The 21,372-nt window shown below is 44.5% G+C and overlaps 1 protein-coding gene across 1 annotated transcript in view; it reads right to left on the reverse strand.

Moving 5' to 3' along the window:
• Nucleotides 1-20,958, reverse strand: part of PIK3AP1 (phosphoinositide-3-kinase adaptor protein 1) — a 107,224-nt gene extending 86,266 nt beyond the window's left edge. The window contains exons 1-2 of the mRNA XM_069459980.1: nucleotides 20,809-20,958; nucleotides 10,978-11,394 (exon numbers count right to left, since the gene is read on the reverse strand). Coding sequence (XP_069316081.1) covers nucleotides 10,978-11,394; nucleotides 20,809-20,821 — 430 coding nt within the window. The 5' untranslated portion in view covers nucleotides 20,822-20,958. The remainder of the gene's footprint in view (nucleotides 1-10,977; nucleotides 11,395-20,808) is intronic.
• Between the last annotated feature and the right edge of the window lie 414 nt (nucleotides 20,959-21,372).

Here is a 21,372-nt window from a genome sequence, read left to right on the forward strand (position 1 = left end):
GAGAGTTTGTGGGGTTTTCTTTTTCTTTTTTTTTTTTTCTGTTTAGAAACACCCTCACTATGTGACCCAAGGCAAACCTACTCCAAACGGCTGACACTCCAAAGGGCACCAGTGGTGTAGTCCTCTGAGCACAATGCTCATGGGAGGGACATCTTTTCTCCAACTGGTCCATTCAAAATGGGCCCAAGAGTAAGGAAAATGGACAATAACCCATGGATGTACCCACCCAACCAGTTATCCATGCACCCACCATTTACTGTGCACCTACCGCACATAAAACATTGTCAGTGGAGACCAGTACTTTTTTTTAAACATAAACACGATGAAAATAAAAAAGCCTCTAAATGTCTTTTTACCCCATGAAACAGGTAATTTTTTATCAATTACTGATTTTGTTCATTTTTCCATGTCTCGGAAAAACAACCGTCTTCTGTTTAAGTCTAAATTTTGCCAAACCAGCTAAAATAGGAAATTTTCTGCCCAGAAAGAAGTCCATATGACAGGTCTACTGTGGTTTTAATAATTTCTCCAATGGGCAGATCAAGAATCATTTACAGCATTAAATCATGCTATTTCCTGGGCCATCTCAGACACACTCTCGGTCATGTGAATGGCTGGTGGAAACTAAATTGAAAACCTGTGAAAACATCCTGTAATAATAGAGAAATTAACAGGCTCATTCTGTCATGCATATCTGCCTCCCTTTCCCTGCCTCCATTATCTCCCTATGAACCCACATGCATAAATCTTCATGCAGACCATAATAAACAGCGTATGTAAAATGTTACATTCCTTCGTTCCCATACAGATGATGGTATAATGTTATATTCTCGTTAAGAATGAACTTGAGCTAATGTCCATAAACAGAAAGCTATTATCAATATGTGATTTAAGGTTGCGTTTAAAATTCTCTTGTGAAGGATAACTTGATGGCTGAAATAAACATATTATACCTTGATGGGATTTGCAAAAATATCAGATTGAGACCCGGCAGTGAAATGCAAGGTCTATAAAAATCACACATAGTTGGGATCATGGAATTTCATGGCTAGTAAAGTCTGAGATGTCAATTTGTCTTCCCCTAACATTTTAAAGAGGGCAAGAACAGATCCAGAGTGGCCAAGTGACTTGCCTAAGTTGGCCCAATCAGTTAATTTCAGTCTGTGACACTTAACACCCATATTCTCTTACTGACTGTCATACAGATTGGAGCAACCTAAGAAGATACCAGTCCAAACTTAACTCGAGTCAAATTCCATCTGAGAAGAGTAAAAATATGACTCAGTGGTAAGAAGCTGTTCCATCTTTACAGGCAGAGCCTACGCTGAGCGAGTGACGGTGCAGACATTACAGCAATAACACAAACCAATACCACATTGCTTCCCCTTACCAGAAGGTCAGCCTAGCGAAGCCAAGGAAAAGGTCAATGAGTTCACACCACGGAACTTAACCTGAAGCTCACCCTTCTTGGATTATCTGGGTGCAAGCCCAACACCTTCCTCTAGATCCATAAAATCTCCACGACTCCATCATTTTTCTCTTTTCAAAATTCCTAACTGAAAGTAAAACATGAACACAGAAAAATTTAAAAACTGGAAAAACGTCTGAAACAAAAAGTTCAAAATATCCTCCATCTACCCAAAGGTAACCACTACCAACAGTTTCTTGTGTATCCTTCCAGGAAAAAGTTATGCATATACCCCCATAGGATATATTCCTTTTAAAAATATACCTAGATCACATTATACGAGACACACTTTTCTGTATCTCAGTTTTTTTCGGTTAATAAATCTTGCCAGGTTTTCCGTATCACAAAGAGAGCTGCCTGGTTCTTTCTGAAGTCAGCATGGTATTCCCTTGCACGGATGTAACAATAATCCACTTAACTAGAACCTGACCCAAACACGATGTTTTGAAGGGCACACAAGCACCCCGGTTTGCCAGGAGCTCGGGCTCGATAGTTCCAATGGTAAACTGTCATTTCAAGGACAGAAACCCTATTGTTAACCACAGCTAATTTTGTCTCAACTGACACTGTACCTGGAGCCTGAGAACACAGCTAAACAGGTGACAAATATAGAAAGGGACAAAGAAGGAAGAAGTGGGGAAGAAAACAAAAAAGAAGAGGTCAGTGGTGAGGGAAGGAGAGAATAAGACGAGGAGGTTATGCAGCATTCCGGCTCCTGGTGGATGTTCATTCGATACTTTCTGAATGACTGACCAACTGAATAAATGAATGAATGAATGAAGAAACCAAAACAGACATACTTTTAACATATACTATATTAAAATATTTCCTGATAAATGGCCCCAATTTTCTGAAAAGCATTCTTTTTGAACCTGCACTGTCCAATATGGTAGACACTGGCCACATGTGCCTATGGAACGTTGGAAATGTGTGCTGTCTGTAAAACACAGTAGCTTTCAAATATGAAAAAAGGATGTAAAATAGCTCACTAATTTTTATATTGATTATATGTTGAAATGAGAATATTTTAGATACATTGGGTTAAATAAGTCACATTATTAACATTAATTTTTATCTATTTCTTATTACTTTTTTTCCTGCAGCTGCTAGAAAATTTTAAATGTCACACATGGCTTGCATTATACATAGTTTGCACAGTGCTGGTTTAGCATGTAGATGCCATTATAGCAGTGGCTGTGTCTGTCTTTCTCTGCTCTATCCCAGCACCCAACACAAGGCTGTGAGAATAGTAGATACCCAATAAACACCCATCAGATGAAAGGTTGGCTCTGGTATCTAGATTAGGCAATAACCAGGCCTTAGACTACAAGACAGGAGGCCCTCACCCGGATCCTAGCTCTAATGGGAAAGCAGATGTGTGGCCCTGGGCAAGTCATTGAACCTGCCTGGGCCTTGCTTTTGTCATCTTTAAAACAGAGATAATATTAACACCTGCCTTATAGGGAAATTGCATGGACCAAATGAAACAATGTGTATAAAAGAGTTTTGAGGCCGGGCGTGGTGGCTCACGCCTGTAATCCTAGTACTCTGGGAGGCCGAGGTGGGTGGATCGCTCAAGGTCAGGAGTTCCAGACCAGCCTGAGCAAGAGCGAGACCCTGTCTCTACTAAAAATAGAAAGAAATTATCTGGCCAACTAAAATATATATATAGAAAAAATTAGCCGGGCATGGTGGCGCATGCCTGTAGTCCCAGCTACTTGGGAGGCTGAGGCGGTAGGATTGCTTAAGCCCAGGAGTTTGAGGTTGCTGTGAGCTAGGCTGACGCCATGGCACTCACTCTAGCCCGGACAACAAAGCGAGACTCTGTCTCAAAAAAAAAAAAACAGTTTTGAAAGGGTAAAACGGAGTTAGGACCCTCCTGAGTTCTAGTATTTTCTTCTAGTAACAGTCCCAAGAGAAGTCAGATGCAAAAAATATGGAAACAATGGGGTAAGAAATTAACTGATAAAATTCCTACATCTGATGTTTCCATTCCAGCAAATGTTAGAAAATTCAGACAAAGACAGGTGCAAACTTGAGATTCTCACACTAGCAGAAACTTCAGCATTCATTACATGCTTTTCACTGTGGCTCACCAAGCACAGCTGACAAAGGGACTTGTGGATACTTTCTTTGAGGGGGCATGAAAATCTAATGAGATCGGGAGCAGGAGGCCACCCCTGAGTGGCCGATGAAGGAAGCAGCAGGGGTGGCCCAAGTTCACCACCATACCTGGAGCACGCAGTTTGCGGGAAATCTGTAATCCTGGCAGACTCTGAGGCCGCAGAGGAAAAGTTCCACGGGTGCAAAAATGTGCCGTGGGCATGAGTGCTTGTTAATTGCTCCAGGCGTAGGCGGCGCGCAGTCAGGAGCACGAACAGCCCCTGATTCCGCAAGGCCATCAGGGTATCTGGCAGGGGAAATCCAAGTGACTCTTGGACAGGCTGTAGCTTTTTAGTGACACCGGAAGGATTTCACCATCCCAGCTGGGCATTTTCTTCCCCAAATCAAAGATCATTTCAAAAGGGGCAATATGAAGAAAGCCTCCTGCAGCAGGGCTATTTAAGGAGGAGCCTCAAAGAGCAGAGTACAGAGTGGACTAACCCCAGCAGAGAAACCCAACAAGCTGCAGCCACAGCCAGGAGGACGGCAGAACCAAAACAGTCAACTTCAAGAGGTCCAGGATCAGATTCTCGCATCAGCCCTGCAAAGCTCCCCAAAGGCCCCAGAAGTCGTCCATGACTTACCATCCGCGAGGCCACCACACCGAGCAGAGCAGCCACTTCCCCTTTGCTGAGAGGGTCTGACTCCCTTCCCCTCTCTCAGGGCTGCTGCCTGTGACGAGACAGGGCTGAGCTCTGAGCCCCTGGGACTACTGCCCCGTGACCTGCCCGTAACAGCCCACAGAGCCTGAGCTATTGCCGGCTCCTCCAACTCGAAAACCAAAGGACAGGACAGCAGGCGTGGAGCAGAGCCCAAACCCGGCCACACCGCAGCAGAACCAGCTGTGGAGGCTTTTTGAAATTCATATTCCCAGGACCAACCCCCAGAGATTCCGGTTCAGTAGGTCTAGGGTGGGGCCCGGGCACCTGCATTTTAAACACAGTGCAGGGGCAATGCCAAGGCTCAGCCTGGCTTGGGAATTTGTGGCCTGGAGCACTCAGGGAAGCTTCGTTCTCTCTGACCCTTTCTCTTCCATGAGCTTCTCTATTCTTTGTCTCAGAGTGGGAGGGAAGACTTAGAGGAAAGGCAAGGCAAAATGGAAACCATTCTGGAGCCTGAAGGTCCTTAGACCAGTCATTTAACCTCTCTAAACCTCAGTTTCCCCATCTGTAAAATGGCAATAAAACCATCTACCCACTCAGGGTTGAGCAGGGGATAAATACACATAAAATACTCAACGCATAGTAATTGTCATTAAAAGCATTCGCTCTTTCCACAAGGGGAGGAAGGGTGCAGGGCATTTCTCCATATGAGTATCTGTGCAAGAGAAATTACAAATGTAAATAATGGACAGAGCCAGGCATAAAGGGAAGAAAAAAATAAACTGCAACAACAAAAGCCGCAGTTAGAAAGACGATGGATTTGGGTTACATGGGGAGCTGAAGATCGCTCAGAGCAGGTTTGCAACCTTATCTCTGGGGGCCCTACCGAGATAGGATTAGGAGGAAATTAACAGAGATTCACAAAGCTTTAGGCACAAAGCGGCATAAAGATTTACCGCAACATTATTTATAAAAAAGGAAAATTAGAAAGAACTGACAGGTATTTTTGTTTGTTTGTTTTCTTTTTCTTAACATTATGATGAACATATGGTATTTTATTTCAGACAAAAATGTTCCTTTTTAAATTTTGGAAAAGTTATACAAGGGAATATTTTTCAGCCATAAGAAAGAAGGAAATTCTGCCATTTGTGACAACGTGGATGAGCCTGGAGGACGTGATGCTAAGTGAAACAGCCCAGACACAGAGAGACAAATACAGTGTGAACTCACTTACATGTGGAATCTAAAAAAGTTGAACTCACAGAAGCAGAGAACACAATGGTGTTTACCAGGGGCTGGCGAAAGAAAAGGGGCATTGGGAAGATGTCGGTCAAAGGGTTCAAACTTTCAGTTATAAGATGAATAAGTTCTGGGGAACTAATGTACACATGGTGACTATTGCTACTAACACAGAATTGTTTACTTGAAATTTGCTACTAGTAGACTTTAAATGTCCTTACCCCCCCCCCACACACACACAAAATTGTGTGGTGATAGATGTGTTAATTAATTTGATTGCGGTAATCATTTCACAATATATACATATAACAAATCATCATGTTGTCAACTTGAATACATAAGAATTTTTATTTGTCAGTTATACCTCCATAAAACTAGAAAAACACAAATTAATTAATTGATTGATTCAGGAAAAGATTTTTGGAATCCATTTGATTAGCTGAGAGCATTTTTAAATATCCCTGTTGTTTTTCTGTTAAATTCCAGTTTAATAGATTAAAACATTAATATCAATAAAGGAAGGCCAGATGAAGACATAGCCCTCTCAGTTTTCCCATGGGAATCAAAGGCAAACTATATTATAATTTGGGGTAACATCAGAGCTTCTGCAACACAAAGGGCATAGACAGGGATGAGGTAGGCAAGGAACAGATAACGCATATAAAGAAGCAGACAAGATCTCCACTGTAATACTAAACAATACTGGGAGGATTAGATTGAACACTTCCCTCCACCCTTAACACACACACAGATGAGAACTTTTGAAATAAAACTCAATATCCACCCACTGAGTCCTTTCCCTTTACAGTTTAACAGAATCTATTTTTGTATTCCAGTGAGATTCACACCAAAGAATAGAGCTTCAGTAAAAAGAGGAAATAATTTCTTTGCTGTACCTGGGTTTTTCTCACTTCCTTATTTTAAAATAATCATCCAGCAAGTCCAAAAAATCAAGAACAATAGTCTAGTCTTCTGTGCGCTGGTATATGCCACTGCAAGACAGTTTGGAACTAAACTGAATCAGTTCAAAGGTTCTGGGTAACTTGCCACCTTCTTGAAAAATTTATAATGATATATGACAGCGCTGGGGGCTCGAAGAAACCTTCCAAGTCATCCAGTCCAAACCCATCATTTTATAGATGAAGAACTTGGGAAATAAACTAGCTGCTCCAACACACTGAAGACTCTAATTAAAACATCTGCTCAATTTTAAGGTGGCTGACAAATTAGAGGCAAGGAATGGGAAACAAAATGAAACCTCCAAAATATTTTTTAGTGGAATAGTAATTTTGATCAAGGGGCCTATTAAATGAAGAAAAGAGGAAGGATCGTGATAGCAGTAGTACCCCCATCCCAACATCTGGAAAACTGAGAGATTAAAAACTGCGGGAGCAAACACATTGCATCTGTGAGTAGACAGCACAGGAAGAGAACTCGGGAGCTGTACCCTGAAGTCCGATGGTGTCAGCACCAAACACTGGCCTAATTTTATACCAAAGTGACGGGTGTCCAGGAGCTGCCCTGATGTGACAGTACCTCCATTTCCAGAAAAGTGGGGATTTGAGAAAACGCTTCATGCACAACAGAGGTGCAGGACCATCGACCTGCCACGGTGGGTGGCTTAGACGCTTGCTTGCTACTCAAGGGTCCCTGGACCAGCAGCATCAGCATCAGCGTCACCCAGGAGCTTGTTAGAAATGTAGCATCTTGGGCCCCACCCAGACCTATGGAGTCAGAATATGCATATTGACGGGATCCCCAGGTCCTTCTGTGCACATCACAGTTTGAGAAGCACTTGTTTAGATAGCGCAGCAGCAAAAGAAAGTGTAATTGACTACCTGTAACCACCTTTCGCCTAAGCTTCAGGAATAACCACTCTCTCTGTTCTATTACCAGCTCTACTCTCCAAAGTTGTTGACCTTTAAGCCTTATTTTAAATTTCAAATGGTCTAAAACTTAGCCTCAATTTTAAATGGGCTCAGTGACTATCTCATTAAACAGTCCTTTTTTTTTTTTCAAAAAGTACCTCAAAGTTAAGAGCAAATATATATAAATAGGCTGGCAGCTTTACCATTTTAAAGGGTTAGATAGATTATGAATTGAAGGGGTTTTTTTCCCTGCTATTTACTGCTGGGGTCCCAGTCGGAACATGACCATTATTTCTTCAGTTAGGAGTCAAAAACCCCAGGAAAACACGGTGAAGGAGGAAAACTAAAGTCAGAATAGAAATGTGTTCCTGGTGAAAACAGAAACTTCTTATAAGGGAATTTTATGATCAAAAGGCCATAAGGGCCACCAGGTTCAACCATGGTTCCAAAGCTTAATCCCTTCACGACACACCTGCAGTATCCACTCTCGTACTCCTGGTGATGTGGGGCAGCCCAGTCCATCCGTACACAGCTCTAACTATTACAAAGCTTTTCCTGACATTTGTCTCCTTGTAGCCTTCAATGGCCCTATAGTCAACAACTCCACAATTACTGTCCTACCATTAGTTCAATTTTCCATTCTATTTTCTATTGGGATTTTTTTTAATACACAGAAAGTCGAAGAAAGAAGTTTTGTGTATTTATTTTTCATAGGGGCAGCTTGTGGTAGTGGGCTGTATGAAAATTTTATTTGGTGCTTTCACTTTGAGGCGCCTCAGGAAAACCTCATGTGTACAGGAGAAGCGTTAAAATAAACTATCACAAGTTACAGGAAATGTAACTAAGGACATAATTATACCAGACACCCAGTTTAGAGGTAGTATGTCCTTAATCATTGTTTTAGCCCTAAGCTTCCAGGGAATCAAAGTAGGTATGAAATGGGACAAGAAGATTTTAAAATGTTCACTTGGCCCAGGTGCATCATAGATTATTAGCCCTTGGAAGTGTCCTAGATCAAGTCCAAGTCTGCCTCTTACAGAAAGGAAACTGGAACACAAAGAGACCATGTGTCTTGCTCAGTGTTGGGCATCTAGTTAGCAGCGGAGCCAGGGAATGCAGTGTCCCTACTCGTGCGATGCTCTTTTTGCTGCACTGCCAGACTCTGAGTGGTGGGTCAAAAAAACTTGGCCTTGGGACACTCAGAAAGCAAACCCAAGCCATCCTGGCACAGACAGAGACCTTGAACTCCAAAGTTCACAAGCCTAATACCAGTTAAGAAAGTTACCTTAGGACTATAAGCCTTCCTTCCTCCTCCTCTTCTTTTCCTATAATTCCGTTCGTCCGTATGCTCATTGATTCTAAACTACAGAGATATGCCACTAAGCAGCTTATTTTAATCTCCCATTGAAATAATCTCTTTCTGATGAGAGGTTATTTGCCCTCAGAACAGAAACACTACTGTGAAATACCTCGTTCTTTCTGAAACACCTGAAGCTACAGGCTCACAGCATACTGAGCCAATGTCTTTAGTAAAAAGCAAAATATTAGAAGAGATGAATTTAGCCAGGCATCTAATCAAGGATGCATCCAATCCCAACAATATTAAAAGAATCCTTTTGTAAAAAATAATGACACTGTAATATCATAAAGGACAATCTGTTAGAGCACACAGTGTGAAGTGCCAGCACCGTGGCAATACATCCATGGAGCGCTGAAGGATTGGCTGGCCGGTCACAGTGGCCTGCCCGTGAGATCATAACGGACCGTTGCAGCGACATAAACACATCGCACAAACAGCCACTCGTGTCTCAGTTCTTTGCGCATTTGGGAAGATCACAGCTCCCTCAAAGCCATGAAGGGCAATCATGCAAATATGAATCATGTGCTGGTTCTAACAGTGTGTCCTTCTAAAGTAAACCCTACAAAAATTACTAATCCTGGTCCCAGGCATTCAGGTGAGGCATCTTTTACATTAAAATCAGTCATTTACATTACAAAATGAACTGGGATCTCACTATGTTAAGAGACTTGATCATATTTATTGATGTAGAGTACCCTACTCCTGAGATAAAAGCACCTAGGAAGCTATATTACCTTTTTAAGGTCACCAAGAATTAGTGAATTCTCGATTTAGTTTATCAGATGGGACAGGGTGGATGAACCAAATTAGCACCAAGTTCCACCAGGGCTTAAGAGGCACAGTTAAATCAGGCCCGTGATTATGCAGGCTCCTTTGCCGACACCAGGTACGGAAGATCTCAAACAAGGAAAATGAAGGTACACGCGTAGCCCACGCGTAGCCCACAGTGAGGCAAAAACAGAAAACAAAAAGAGGAAGAGAAGCCGTGACATGTATCCATCCCAGAGCACATCTTCCGTTACTGTTAATCAGAGTGTATGTCACACTTCCTGGGCCCACTGAAATCACTAGCCCTGGCAGAGAAGATCGGAATTTTCCCACTCTAAAAGGAGAAACGGCAAATGACAGAAGCTAGGCTGGTGTGAAATAGAGAAGAAAGCTATTTCTCTATAAACATGTCATTCAAAAATGGTGCCTTTGCAACAAAAATGTTAAGATCATGTGATGATAAAACGGAAGCGGCATGCAAGCAGGAAGATGGGCCAGTGTTTCTCCCAGCAAACCGAGTCTCCACCTCCCACACCCACTGCTCTCTAGGCTGGAGCTTGTGTTCGGTGTCTTCCAAGGGAATATGGAGAAAAGGGAACTTTATCCACTGTTGGTGGGAATGTAAATGAGTGTAACCTCTACGAAGAACAATATGAAGATTTCGCAAAGAACTAAAAATAGAACCACCATTTGATCCAGCAATCTCACTACTTTTCCTTTGGGTATCAACTCAAAGCAATCATTGTATCAAAAAGACACCTGCACTTAGATGCTTTTCAAAGCACTATTCACAACAGCAAAGACATAGAATCAACTTAAGTGTCCATCAAGGATGAATGGATAAAGAAAATGTGGTATATATACACAATGGAATACTATTCAGCCATAAAAAAGAATGAAATCATGTCTTTTGCGTGAATGTAAATGGAATGGGAGATCATTACTTTTTAAGTGAAACAACTCAGATACAGAAAGCCAAATACTGCTTTTCTCTCTCATAAGTGGGAGCTCAATGATGTGTACACATGGACATAGAGTGTGGAATGACCGATGATGGAGACTTGAAGGGGAGGGACGTGGGAAGGAAATGTAGGATCAGAAATTACTTAATGGGTACAATGCACATTATTTGGGTAATGAATACACTAAAAGCCCTGATTTCACCACTACACCATATACCAAAATTACACTTGTACTCCTTAAATTTATACAAACAAAAAATAAGAAAATTCTAGAAAGAAGGCTTTTGTCCTAGCACAGAACACAAGGGAAAATGTCAGCTTCCTCTCCTGCAGTCCGGGAGACCTGTCCTATCCCTATCCCACTCCAGGAATAAGTTGCTCCAAACCAACAAATAGGACCAGGTCTCTTAACATAGTGAGATCCCTGCTCATTTTGCAATATTAAATTTACAGTGTTAACATAAAGGATGTCTCACCAGAAGGCCTGAGACCTGGCTCAGTCATTTTTCTAGGGCTTGCTTATCTTTACTCCAGAAGAAATCCTTACCTTCAGAGATGGCCTTCGTCACAGCTGCCACGTAAGTCTCGGGCTCGTCCTCACAGGTGAGCTCCTGCCAGTGGGCCCAATCCGGAAAGAAGTCCAGGAATACCTCGCTGTCCTGCACCCCGCACAGCAACCTCACCACGCGCTGCGGGGGATGGAAGGCCCTCTGCAGCAGCGGCAGCAAGGCCGGCTGGTAGAAGAGCTGCACCAGCTCCACGGACAGCAGCACCACGACGCAGCGGGAGCTGAGGAAGAGGCTTAGGTCCTGGGCTGAGAAGGAGGTCTCCGGGCCCAGCCTGTGAGTCAGCATCTTCTGGCTACGGACTTGCCGACTGGACAGGAAAAGGTCCTGCAGGTACTGGCACCATTCCTGGGCATCCGAGCTATAGACAATGAGGATGTCGCATCCTCTGGGCACCCCTGGGCAAGAAGGAAGCACGGAAGCATGTTAGCACGCCTGCTCCTTCCAGGTGTTTCCCCACGGCCAGAAAAACAGATGAGGGTCCTGGCACCCACCATCTTTCATGGTCTGCTTCCAGCACGCCTGTCTAACTTCTTTCCCCACTTACAATCTGTGTTCCGATCATACGAGGTTCCCTGTCCTCGCCCAAACATACCATGCTGTTTTAGACCCACACACAAGGTATTGTTTCTGCCTGGCCTGCACTTCCCCCTCCACAGCTGATGCGGTATAGGATGATAACAATATTAATAATAGTAGTAGTAGCAACTGCAAGCATTTATATGGAGCTCACTATGTTCCATGCACATTGCCTAATAAACTCATTTAATCTTCAAAGCAACCTTAAAAGGTAGGTACTACTATTAGCTCATTTTAAAGATGAGAAAACTGAGGTATGGGAGGTTAAGTAACTTACCTAAGGTTCACAGTGGCAGAGTCAGAATCTAAATTCAGTTTGATTTGACCCCAGAACCTGGTTTGTTCCCAAATATAGTGGTTATAAGCACAGGTCTGAGATCAGATGGTCAGAGCTAGAATCTTGGCTCTGCAATGTATGAGCAGTGCAACCTAGAGCAAGTTGCTTAAATTTCCTAAACCTCAGCTTATTCATCTGTAAATGGAAATATAATGGCTATACATTTATCAGTATTTTGAGAGAACTAAAGTAGATATTTCATGGAAAGTGCTAAGTGCAGCGCTGGCATGTAGAAAACCTTCAGTAATTGGTAGCTGGTGTCATTATCTGCACATTAACATAAACAATGCATTAACATACATGGTAATTGTGGTCAAATTAATGCTTTGGCCTCCACAATACTATTTGTAAGGTGTCCCTCACCACACCTGTCCTGAAACATAAGTTTTCTTCTTCCGCTCATAAAGGGGAAATGCCAGAGAGAGTCAAAAAGGGCTTTCAGGGATCACTTGGCCCAAGCTCGTCATTTACAGAAAAAAGAAACACTTCATCTGGGAAGGTCAACTTCACTTGCTCAACTTCACACTCCGCAGACAGCGGCAGCAGCAGGGCCGACACTCAGGTTGTTCCCTGGTTCCGGGGCTCGTCTCTTTCCCAATCCACCTGCTGCCTCCCATCAGAAATTCTGTCAAGAATCTTATGAGTAATAAGACATAATCAAATAATCAAAGTTCAGAGAAGCTTGGCTCTTAACATAACCGTTATGACTGTCTTGGGTCATTGCCTCTCCATTAATTCAACAAACTATGAGTGATTTGGAAAGGGTGAGTACAAAGCGCTCATGTGTAATGCGATGCAACAGAGGAGGAAGCTGGTCATGGTTGTGGGAATCATTTGCTGTGGGAGTCATTTAAATTGCAGATTGTCACAATTAAACACCAGCCCTGCCCACGTTTCACTCACAGTTCCTGGTGAAAAGGACCGAGGCAGGACTTGGGCAAGACCTTGAGGTTCTGAAAAGATCATGGGACGAATCCTCTTTCCTGTCCCCATCCCCCACTATATTCAAACTCAAAAGCAACTTGTAAACTGTAAACCCAATGCAGTTCTGATGCCCTCCAAGATATTGCCAAATTTTTTAAAATAGAAAATAAAATGAAAGTTTGGAGTTTCATTCTTTTTTGAGCCCCTTGCTGAGTAGGAGCCCAAACCCAGTGCTAATATTAGGTCACTAAATATGAAGTGTCCGATTTCGAATCCAAAGTGTAGCTTATTATATCTCAAACAAGAAGTGGAACAATTAATTAAAGTATGTGCCTAAACTATCCACACAGTTTTGCCATCTTAACAGTAGCTTGTTTACGCCAGCAGCGAAGAAGCCCAGAGAGCGAGTGGTGATGAAATCACAAAAGACATTTTCCACAGCTTGTTAAGAATTCAATATTTTTCCTTGCAAGAAGCGGTCCAAGCCTGGAAGAAGTGGTAGGCAGTTGGTGCAAGGTCTGGTGAATACGGTGCATGACCAAGAGTTTCCAAGTCTAGCTGCTGTAGTTTGAGCAGCGTGTTTGTGTAACATAGGGTCAAGTGTTGTCTTGCAAGAGGATTGGCCTGTCTCTACTGACCCATCTCAGCTGCTTAATCACGAGCATTCTCATCATTTTGTCCAGTTAGTTGCAGCAGACATCTGCTGTAATCCACTGACCAGGTTTCATGAAGCTGTAGTAGATAATACCAGTGCTGGACCACCAAATAGACACTTTTAATTTAGCTTTTTTTGATAAATACTCAGTTTTAGACTGGGCTTCGTTCGGCACTTCATCTTTATCCAACCATTCTTCCAAATGCTTGTGATTGTCAAAAAGAATCCATTTTTCATCACACGTAACAATACAGTGTAGAAATGGTTTGCCTTTATGTCGTGACAGCAAAGAAAGGCAAGCTTCAAGACGATTTCTCTTCTAACACTCGTTTAATTCATGTGGAACCCATCCATCCAGCTTCTGTACCTTGCCGATTTGTTTCAAATGGTCCAATACTGTTGGAATAGTAATGTCACATCTTGCTGCTAATTCACACATAGGTTGAGATGGATTTGCTTCCACTACAGCTTTCAGCTCATCATTATCCACCTTGGTCTCAGGTCGCCCACATAGCTCATTTTCAAGATTAGAATCACCAGAATGGAACTTCTCAAACCATCCACGTACTGTGCATTCATTAGCCACATCCTTCCCAAACACTTCGTTGATATTTTGAGTTGTCTGGGCTGCATTTGTTCCATGACAGAACTCATATTCTAAAATAACACAAATTTTTGACTTATCCATAGTTTCACAAAAATAGCTCTTAAAAAATTTGAGAGATAATCACAAGCCAAAACATGCGTTTGAAAGACTGAGGACGTACCTTCACAATAAAAATAAAACAAGAAGTGTCAAAGCGAAATGTCAGAGATATCAACTATCAAATTTAGTACTCAGGAAAGGTACCACACTTTACATTTCATTGCAATGTTAAGGATGCAATGTGAGTGGTGCTGTGCTTGGAATCCAGTTAAAAATGTAAAAATGAGAAACAGTAGCCACCACCTCCCTTCCCATTCACACAAATATACTAGCAAGTGTCATGTCAACAATTTGTGCACATGGGCAGAAGGAGACTAAGATCTCAGAAAGGACTTGCTGTGTCCCATACACCAGGGATGAAGAAACCATAGGTAATGTTTTCAAGAGGGTGGACAAATGATGGCAAAAACGTGAAGGAGAGGGAAGAAGAGGATTTCCTGGAGCATAAGAAGTACCTTTAAGAAGGCCACTTGGGTCTCTTGAGCACTGATGGACTTAGCAGAAAAGCAACAACTTTTGCATTGCCCTGAAGATCACGTGGCCATGAGCAACGACTCAAGTTTTATGCAAAGGATTTAGTGACCCAAAAGAAAGCCGATATTTTAAGATGACAAGCTCTGAGGGTCACTGAGGGAGTGAGTACTCATTTCACCCTGGATCTGCCTCACTGTTCCTGCTCCTCTGTTAACAGCACATCACAATACCTGCTGTGCATTAAAGGCTCCAAGTCATCACCAAGGAAAGTTTAAATTGTAATTCAGCTCTGTTTCCTGGGCCATGTGCCAGTCACTCTGTTAAGCATTTCATGTGCATTCTCTCATTTAATCTTCAGAACAATCCTACAAAGTATATGCTATCGATAGCCCCATTTTATAGACACAGACATTAAAACTTATTGAAGATTAGCTGCTGCTGTCCAAGATCACACTCTTAGTGCCAGGGCAGGGATCCGACACCAAAGGCCATGCTCTTAACCTCTAAGATGCACCCTATTTAAAAAGTCAGGGAAATGCAGAATATAGCTTAGAAAATACAGTTAAAACACATCTAATGCCATTGGTTTCAAATACCATTCTCCAATAAAAGGAACGAGGGTTCCTTTGAAGAAATGACTGATTCTGGGAATGCTTCTAGGATTATATATTTTCTGAGGCAGGAAATAGACAAAATTAGTCTGGAGCATCTTGTAGTGCCAGAAAGTAAGAAAATGCTCAAAAAAAAAAAAAAAAAATACAATGACAGGCATATGTCAAAAGGACACAGGAGTCAACTGAAAGAGCTCCCAGTGGCCAAAGTTGTAACTGGCCGGGTGCGGTGGCTCACACCTGTAATCCTAGCACTTGGGAGGCAGAGACGGGTGGATCGTTTGAGCTCAGGAGTTCGAGACCAGCCTGAGCAAGAGCGAGACCCCGTCTCTACTAAAAATAGAAAGAAATTAGCTGCACAACTAAAATATATACAAAAAATTAGCCAGGCATGGTGGCACATGCCTGTAGTCCCAGCTCCTCGGGAGCCTGAGACAGAAGGATTGCTTGAGCCCAGGAGTTTAAGGTTGCTGTGAGCTAGGCTGATGCTACGGCACTCTAGCCCAGGCAACAGAATAAGACTCCATCTCAATGTATAAGAATTCCAAATAATTTATGTAGATAGCTCCACTCTCAAGGAGGTAAAGTATAACTTCTCCTGAGTGTGCACTGTGTTTCCAAAGAGCAAGTATAGAAAGGGGGGGAAAAAAGAGTAACTTCATGGTGGAGAAACCTAGCAAATCCTGCCTCAGCCCAGTGATCAAGGTCAACGTCCACATCAACGTAAATCATTTCAATGATGTGTATCCTTGACATGATGTGATGAGAATGGCACTTTACTTCTGCCATCTTCCTCCCCAAAACCCATCAACCCAGTCTAATTATGAGAAAAATATCAGACAAAGCCAAACTGAGGGACATTTTAAAAAATAACTGACCAGCACTCCTCAAAACTGTCAAAGTCATCAAAAACAAGGGAAATCAAAGAAAATCACAGCCTTGAGGCACCTAAGGAGACATGACTACTAAATGTAACAAGGTATCTGGGATGGGATCCTGGGACCGAAAAAGGGACACTGTGTAAAAACTAAGGAAATCTGAATAAAGTATAGACTTTAATTAATAATAATTTATCAATATTGGTTCGTTGAGGGTAGCAAATACTACACCAATATAAAATATTAATAATAGGGGAAACTGGGTGTGGAATATTGGGAACTCTCTGTACTATCTTTTCAGTTTTTCTGAAAATCTAAAACTGTTTTAAAATAAAACTTCATTAAAAATACAACTGAGGCCGGGCGCGGTGGCTCACGCCTGTAATCCTAGCACTCTGGGAGGCCGAGGTGGGCGGATCATTTGAGCTCAGGAGTTCGAGACCAACCTGAGCAAGAGCGAGACCCCATCTCTACTAAAAAAATAGAAAGAAATTATATGGACAGCTAAAAATATATATAGAAAAAAAATTAGCCGGGCATGGTGGTGCATGCCTGTAGTCCCAGCTACTCGGGAGGCTGAGACAGGAGGATCGCTTGAGCTCAGGAGTTTGAGGTTGCTGTGAGCTAGGCTGACGCCACGGCACTCACTCTAGCCTGGGCAACAGAGTGAGACTCTGTCTCAAAAAAAAAAAAATACAACTGAAATTAAAAGCACTTAAGAGGTCAGCCTCTTCTACATAAAAAACAGCTATTTAAAATGTCTCCTTCTTGGAGTTCTAGTGTTAAATTTAATCCCCTTTGAGCAAAAGTGCTTCCAGCTAGTTAATATTACCATCTATTTGGTCACTAACTTCTGGCGTGACTTAGATTAATATACTAAAACTAGGCAAATTTGCCTCAATGCAAATGAGGACAAGGAAATCTATCACTTTCCTGAATATTGCTGTGCTGCTGAAACTCGAAGATGGGGAAATTGTGAAAAAGTCCAAAGTGGAAGTTGAAGTCCTTCCGTGATGTGCTGGGCAGCGTGTAGGACTAATGCTTTGTCAGCAATGCGCCCTCGTATGGGGGAAACCCCTGGCTTCAACGATAATCCCTTTCCTTTAACCATCAGTCATTTCTCTGCATGTCCTAAAATACTTCCCTTTCTCTCTCTCTCTCTCTTTTTATTAAAAGAAACTAAATACGTGAACCAACAAGGAGTCCATTATTCCTAGACAAAAAATGAGAAAGGGTCTTTGTCCTTGTAAAACTTAAAGATCAGGTTTGGTGACAGCAAGAGAAAGGAATGGGTGAGCAGAGAGGAAGGGGCTGGCCTGGTGGCAGCAGGGTGTCACAGCGGTGGTAAGAAGCACAGTGACTCAAGGAGAGATGCCTTTGCACAGTTCAGAACCCACTGGGGAAAAGAGCAGAGCGGAAGCGCCCAGGGGCTTCCCAAATTACTCATCCCAGACTATTCCTTCAGCCTGTAGGGGACTCTGACACCCCATTCATTGGTCCTGGAGCCCCATGTTTGAAGCTGAGCACCGTATTGAAGAGGGATGTGAGACAGAAAAGGTGATCAGGATAGGCAGGGATCTAACAAGCAATCACATGAGGAGCTTCCTATTCCCAAAGGTGTTCAAGTTCAGGGATTAGCAAGAGTATTGAGAGACCTCAAGAATCGGATGGAAGTTCAGATCACAAAACAGTAAAACGTCCCCGCAAGCCCTATGGTCCTATAAGTCCAGGAATGGCAGAAGGATCTGAAGATAAGAGAAACTTTGGAGAGAGGGGGCAGGAAAAGGTATGAGAGCTTTCTGCAAAGACTTGGAGGCTAACACCTGGAGGAGAGAGTTCTAGTCTTCACTCAGCCACAGACTTGGCCACTTGGGAAAGTCACTTCTGGCCTCTCCCCCTCTCACATGTAAATACACAAGGTGCCAATAGTCTAGAGACTATTCCGGGATAGGCTGAGTCCATTTCATTTTATCTTACTATCCAAGGTTCTTTTAAGGACAGGGAGCCTAGATTCTCCTAGATTTCAATAAGCAAACATGTCTTTCAGAAAATGAAAGACTAATGCTTATGCTTCAATGGAAAGGACTTTATGAGGACCAGAGGAATAGGCCACAAAAAGGAATTAAGTACCCACACAGGCTACAATTGGATGAACTTTGAAAATATTATCCTGCGTGAAAGAAGCCTGTCACCAGAGACCACACTCTATGTGATCCTATTCATATAAAAGTCCAGAGTAGGGAAATCTACAGGGACAAAGTAGATCTTAGGGCTAGGGGAGAATAAAAGGGTAATAGCTAAACCTTACAGTGTCTTTTTGAGGTGACGAAAATGTTCTAAAATTGACTATGGTGATGGTTGCTTGTATCTGTGAAGATGATAAAAAGCACTGAAAGTGGATGAACTGCATGGCATGTGAATTCTATTACAATAAAGCTGTTTTAAAAAGAAGGCCACAGACAGGGGTAGCCTAGATGACTCTGGAGCCCACAGCATCTTGGTGAGAGGTGCTGTTGTCACCGCTGTGAACCGCTCCCACGGGTCCTTGTACCTCCAGACCTCAGGGAGCCCAGGGGACTCAGGCCCAACTCCCATTTGCAGCACCTGGAGTGGCATCTCACCACAGAGGATGCTACCAGCAAGACATGTGGCAGCTCTAACCATTGCAGACATCTGCAGAAGCCACTGCAGAGCCCTAAAATAGCCCCAGGTCTGGCCACTGGGCTAGGATCCCCATCTGAGCTGGAGCTCGCCCTTCTAGCCCTTTCAGCCACGCCCACTGGGGAGATGCACACGGGGCACTGAACAAGAGCAAAAGAGGGATCATTTTCTTGGCCTTCTCTGCCCCAAAGTCCTCCCTCTGTGCTGTTTCCTGGCCTCAGCAGCCCAGGGCCGGTTCCCAACCTCCAAAGGAAGTGGGAGCTTCACTAGTTCATTCTCTGACCTCCTCGCCCCTCCCCCGTCACCCACCTCCTCCTGCCACCCTGGCCTGCTCCCTGTGCCGTAAACACGCCACATATACACCTGTTGTGGGTGCACCCTTCCTCACGGGACCCCTCCCTCTCCTGCAGGTCTTGGGTCAAATGTCCCTTTCTCCACGAGACCTAACCTGGACACCTCATTTAAAATTCTAACTCCAACCCCCTCTTATCGCTCTGTATTGTTTGTCCATAGCACATATCAGACCACGGACTTTCCTTATTAAATGTGTTGCCTGTCTTCACTGCGGTAAGAGGCACGGGGCGTAGCTTTTGTCTGTTTTGTTTACCCAACACCTAGAAACAGTAAGCATGCAATCAATATTTGTCAAATGCCTGAATTCCCTCTATATAACTTTGGCTTTCAAATGGAGTGTGTGAACTACCATAAGCCTACTATTATCAGGGGCTCCTTATTCACAATACACCTTCTTCCAGCCTCCAGAGCCCAGCTAGAGAGCCACCAGGCTGACGTTAACCACCCTCCCACCCCCCTGAAATAATGAGCCTGTATCACCAAATCTAATAGAACCATCACCACTGGTTTTTTTCTACCTTTTCTTCCAAAGCACCATTACCAGGTTAGACCTCAGAAGATGTGGGAAAGGATGGCTCTTCATTCTAGAATTTGCTCACCGCCTTCAACAATAGTGCCTTCTCCTGGTTAACTAGATTTTCTTTTTCAGGAGGCATCTGCAGGTTACCTCTACTAAAAACATCATAAAGTGGGCTTGGAAAACACAAGCAAACCCTTTTGCAAACATGATAATTATTTCTTCTCATCTAGTAATTCTCTGTTTACTTATTGCTTTCCTTCCCAGAACTATAAACTCCCAGAGACAGAGACAGTATGTCCTGGTCACCGTTGAGAACAGGCTCATTAGTTGTCTCTAATTATTATCAGTATTATGCCGCTCGTCCTGGATCTCGGTGAATGAGTGACTTGTCAAGTGTATGCACCCATGAACCAGAAGGGAACCCAAGACCAGCCAGAAAAGATTCGTGGCACCCTTTGGTGGGCAGATCTACCCAGTGACCGCAGACTCTCCCCATTCCCCAAAGTTCTGCAAAGGACAAAGGAAAAGTAAAGCTAAAGGAATAGCGCTCCCGGATTCCTAGCAAAATTCCAGACGCAAAACAAAGCCTGGGCTGGGGTTAGGAAGGGGGCTTGGGAAGCTGGACCAAGGGCCACCTCTGGTCTCCCAGCACGGCCTCGGCCTGTCTGAGCGCCCCCTATGGGTCCCGCGAGGCTGAAGAGAAGCGTTTGGCCGGCGTAGACAAGTCCGCCCGCCGCTTCACTGCGTCTGAGGAGCTAGGGGAACGACCCCCCAGACGCTCCAAGGAGCTAGGGGAGCGACCCCCTAGAGGCTCCGATGGCCAGAGACGGAGGACAGAAGACTTAAAAGACGGGGCCGCGGGAGGGTCGGGCAGGGGCCGAAGAGAGCCGCGCAACAGGCCGGGGAGGGGAACACGGGAAAGTTGGGGAGGGAAGTTCGCAACAGGGAACAGAGAACAGAACAGAAAGAACACCGGATCCCCGCACTGAAGCCGCAACTAGGGGTGCGAGGGAGCTCCCCAGGAGGGGTGCGGGTGGGCGCGAGAGTGCGGCACAGGGGACAAGCGGCGCGAGTGAGGGGGCTCCGCGGAGGGCCCGGCGCCCGCCTACCCACCTGAGGCTGCCATGCCGCGGGGCGCAGCTCACATCCCCGGCTCGCTGCGTGCCCGTGCCCGGTGCCCGCAGCCCGGAGCCGGGGCCTGGCGGCGTTCCTGGGCGCGGGGCGGGAGGGGCGCCGGGCTCCGCGCAGGATCAGCTGCGCTCTGGCGCTTCCTCCGGACGAACAGCCGCGAGGACTCGCCGCTAGGGCGTGTCCACAGGGACCGCCCCGCTCGGCCGGGGCACCTGCACCCGCGGCCGTTGGGGAGGGGAAGTGAGAACCCCTCGCGGGCCGGGACGCTGGCCAGCTCCCCCCACGGTTCCCTGCTCGAGGGTAGGGAGGAGGCAGGGGGCTTCGCGCCACGTGCGCCCCACTCCGCGTGAAACCAGCCCTGATCGGCCACCCAAGGGCAGCCCGAGCTGATGTTGGTAGGGGAGGTAGGGAGAGTTGAACTGCCAGGCCTCTGTGACCTGGGGTCTGCGCTGTGCTTGAGCACCCGCTGTCCAAGCCACCTCCCCACCCCTGGGGTTTGTCCCTAAGCCGATGCTGCCCCAGCAGGAAGGGGGAGGAGGCAGGAAG

Source organism: Eulemur rufifrons, chromosome 28 (assembly GCF_041146395.1).
Source record: "Eulemur rufifrons isolate Redbay chromosome 28, OSU_ERuf_1, whole genome shotgun sequence".
Lineage (NCBI taxonomy): Eukaryota > Metazoa > Chordata > Mammalia > Primates > Lemuridae > Eulemur > Eulemur rufifrons.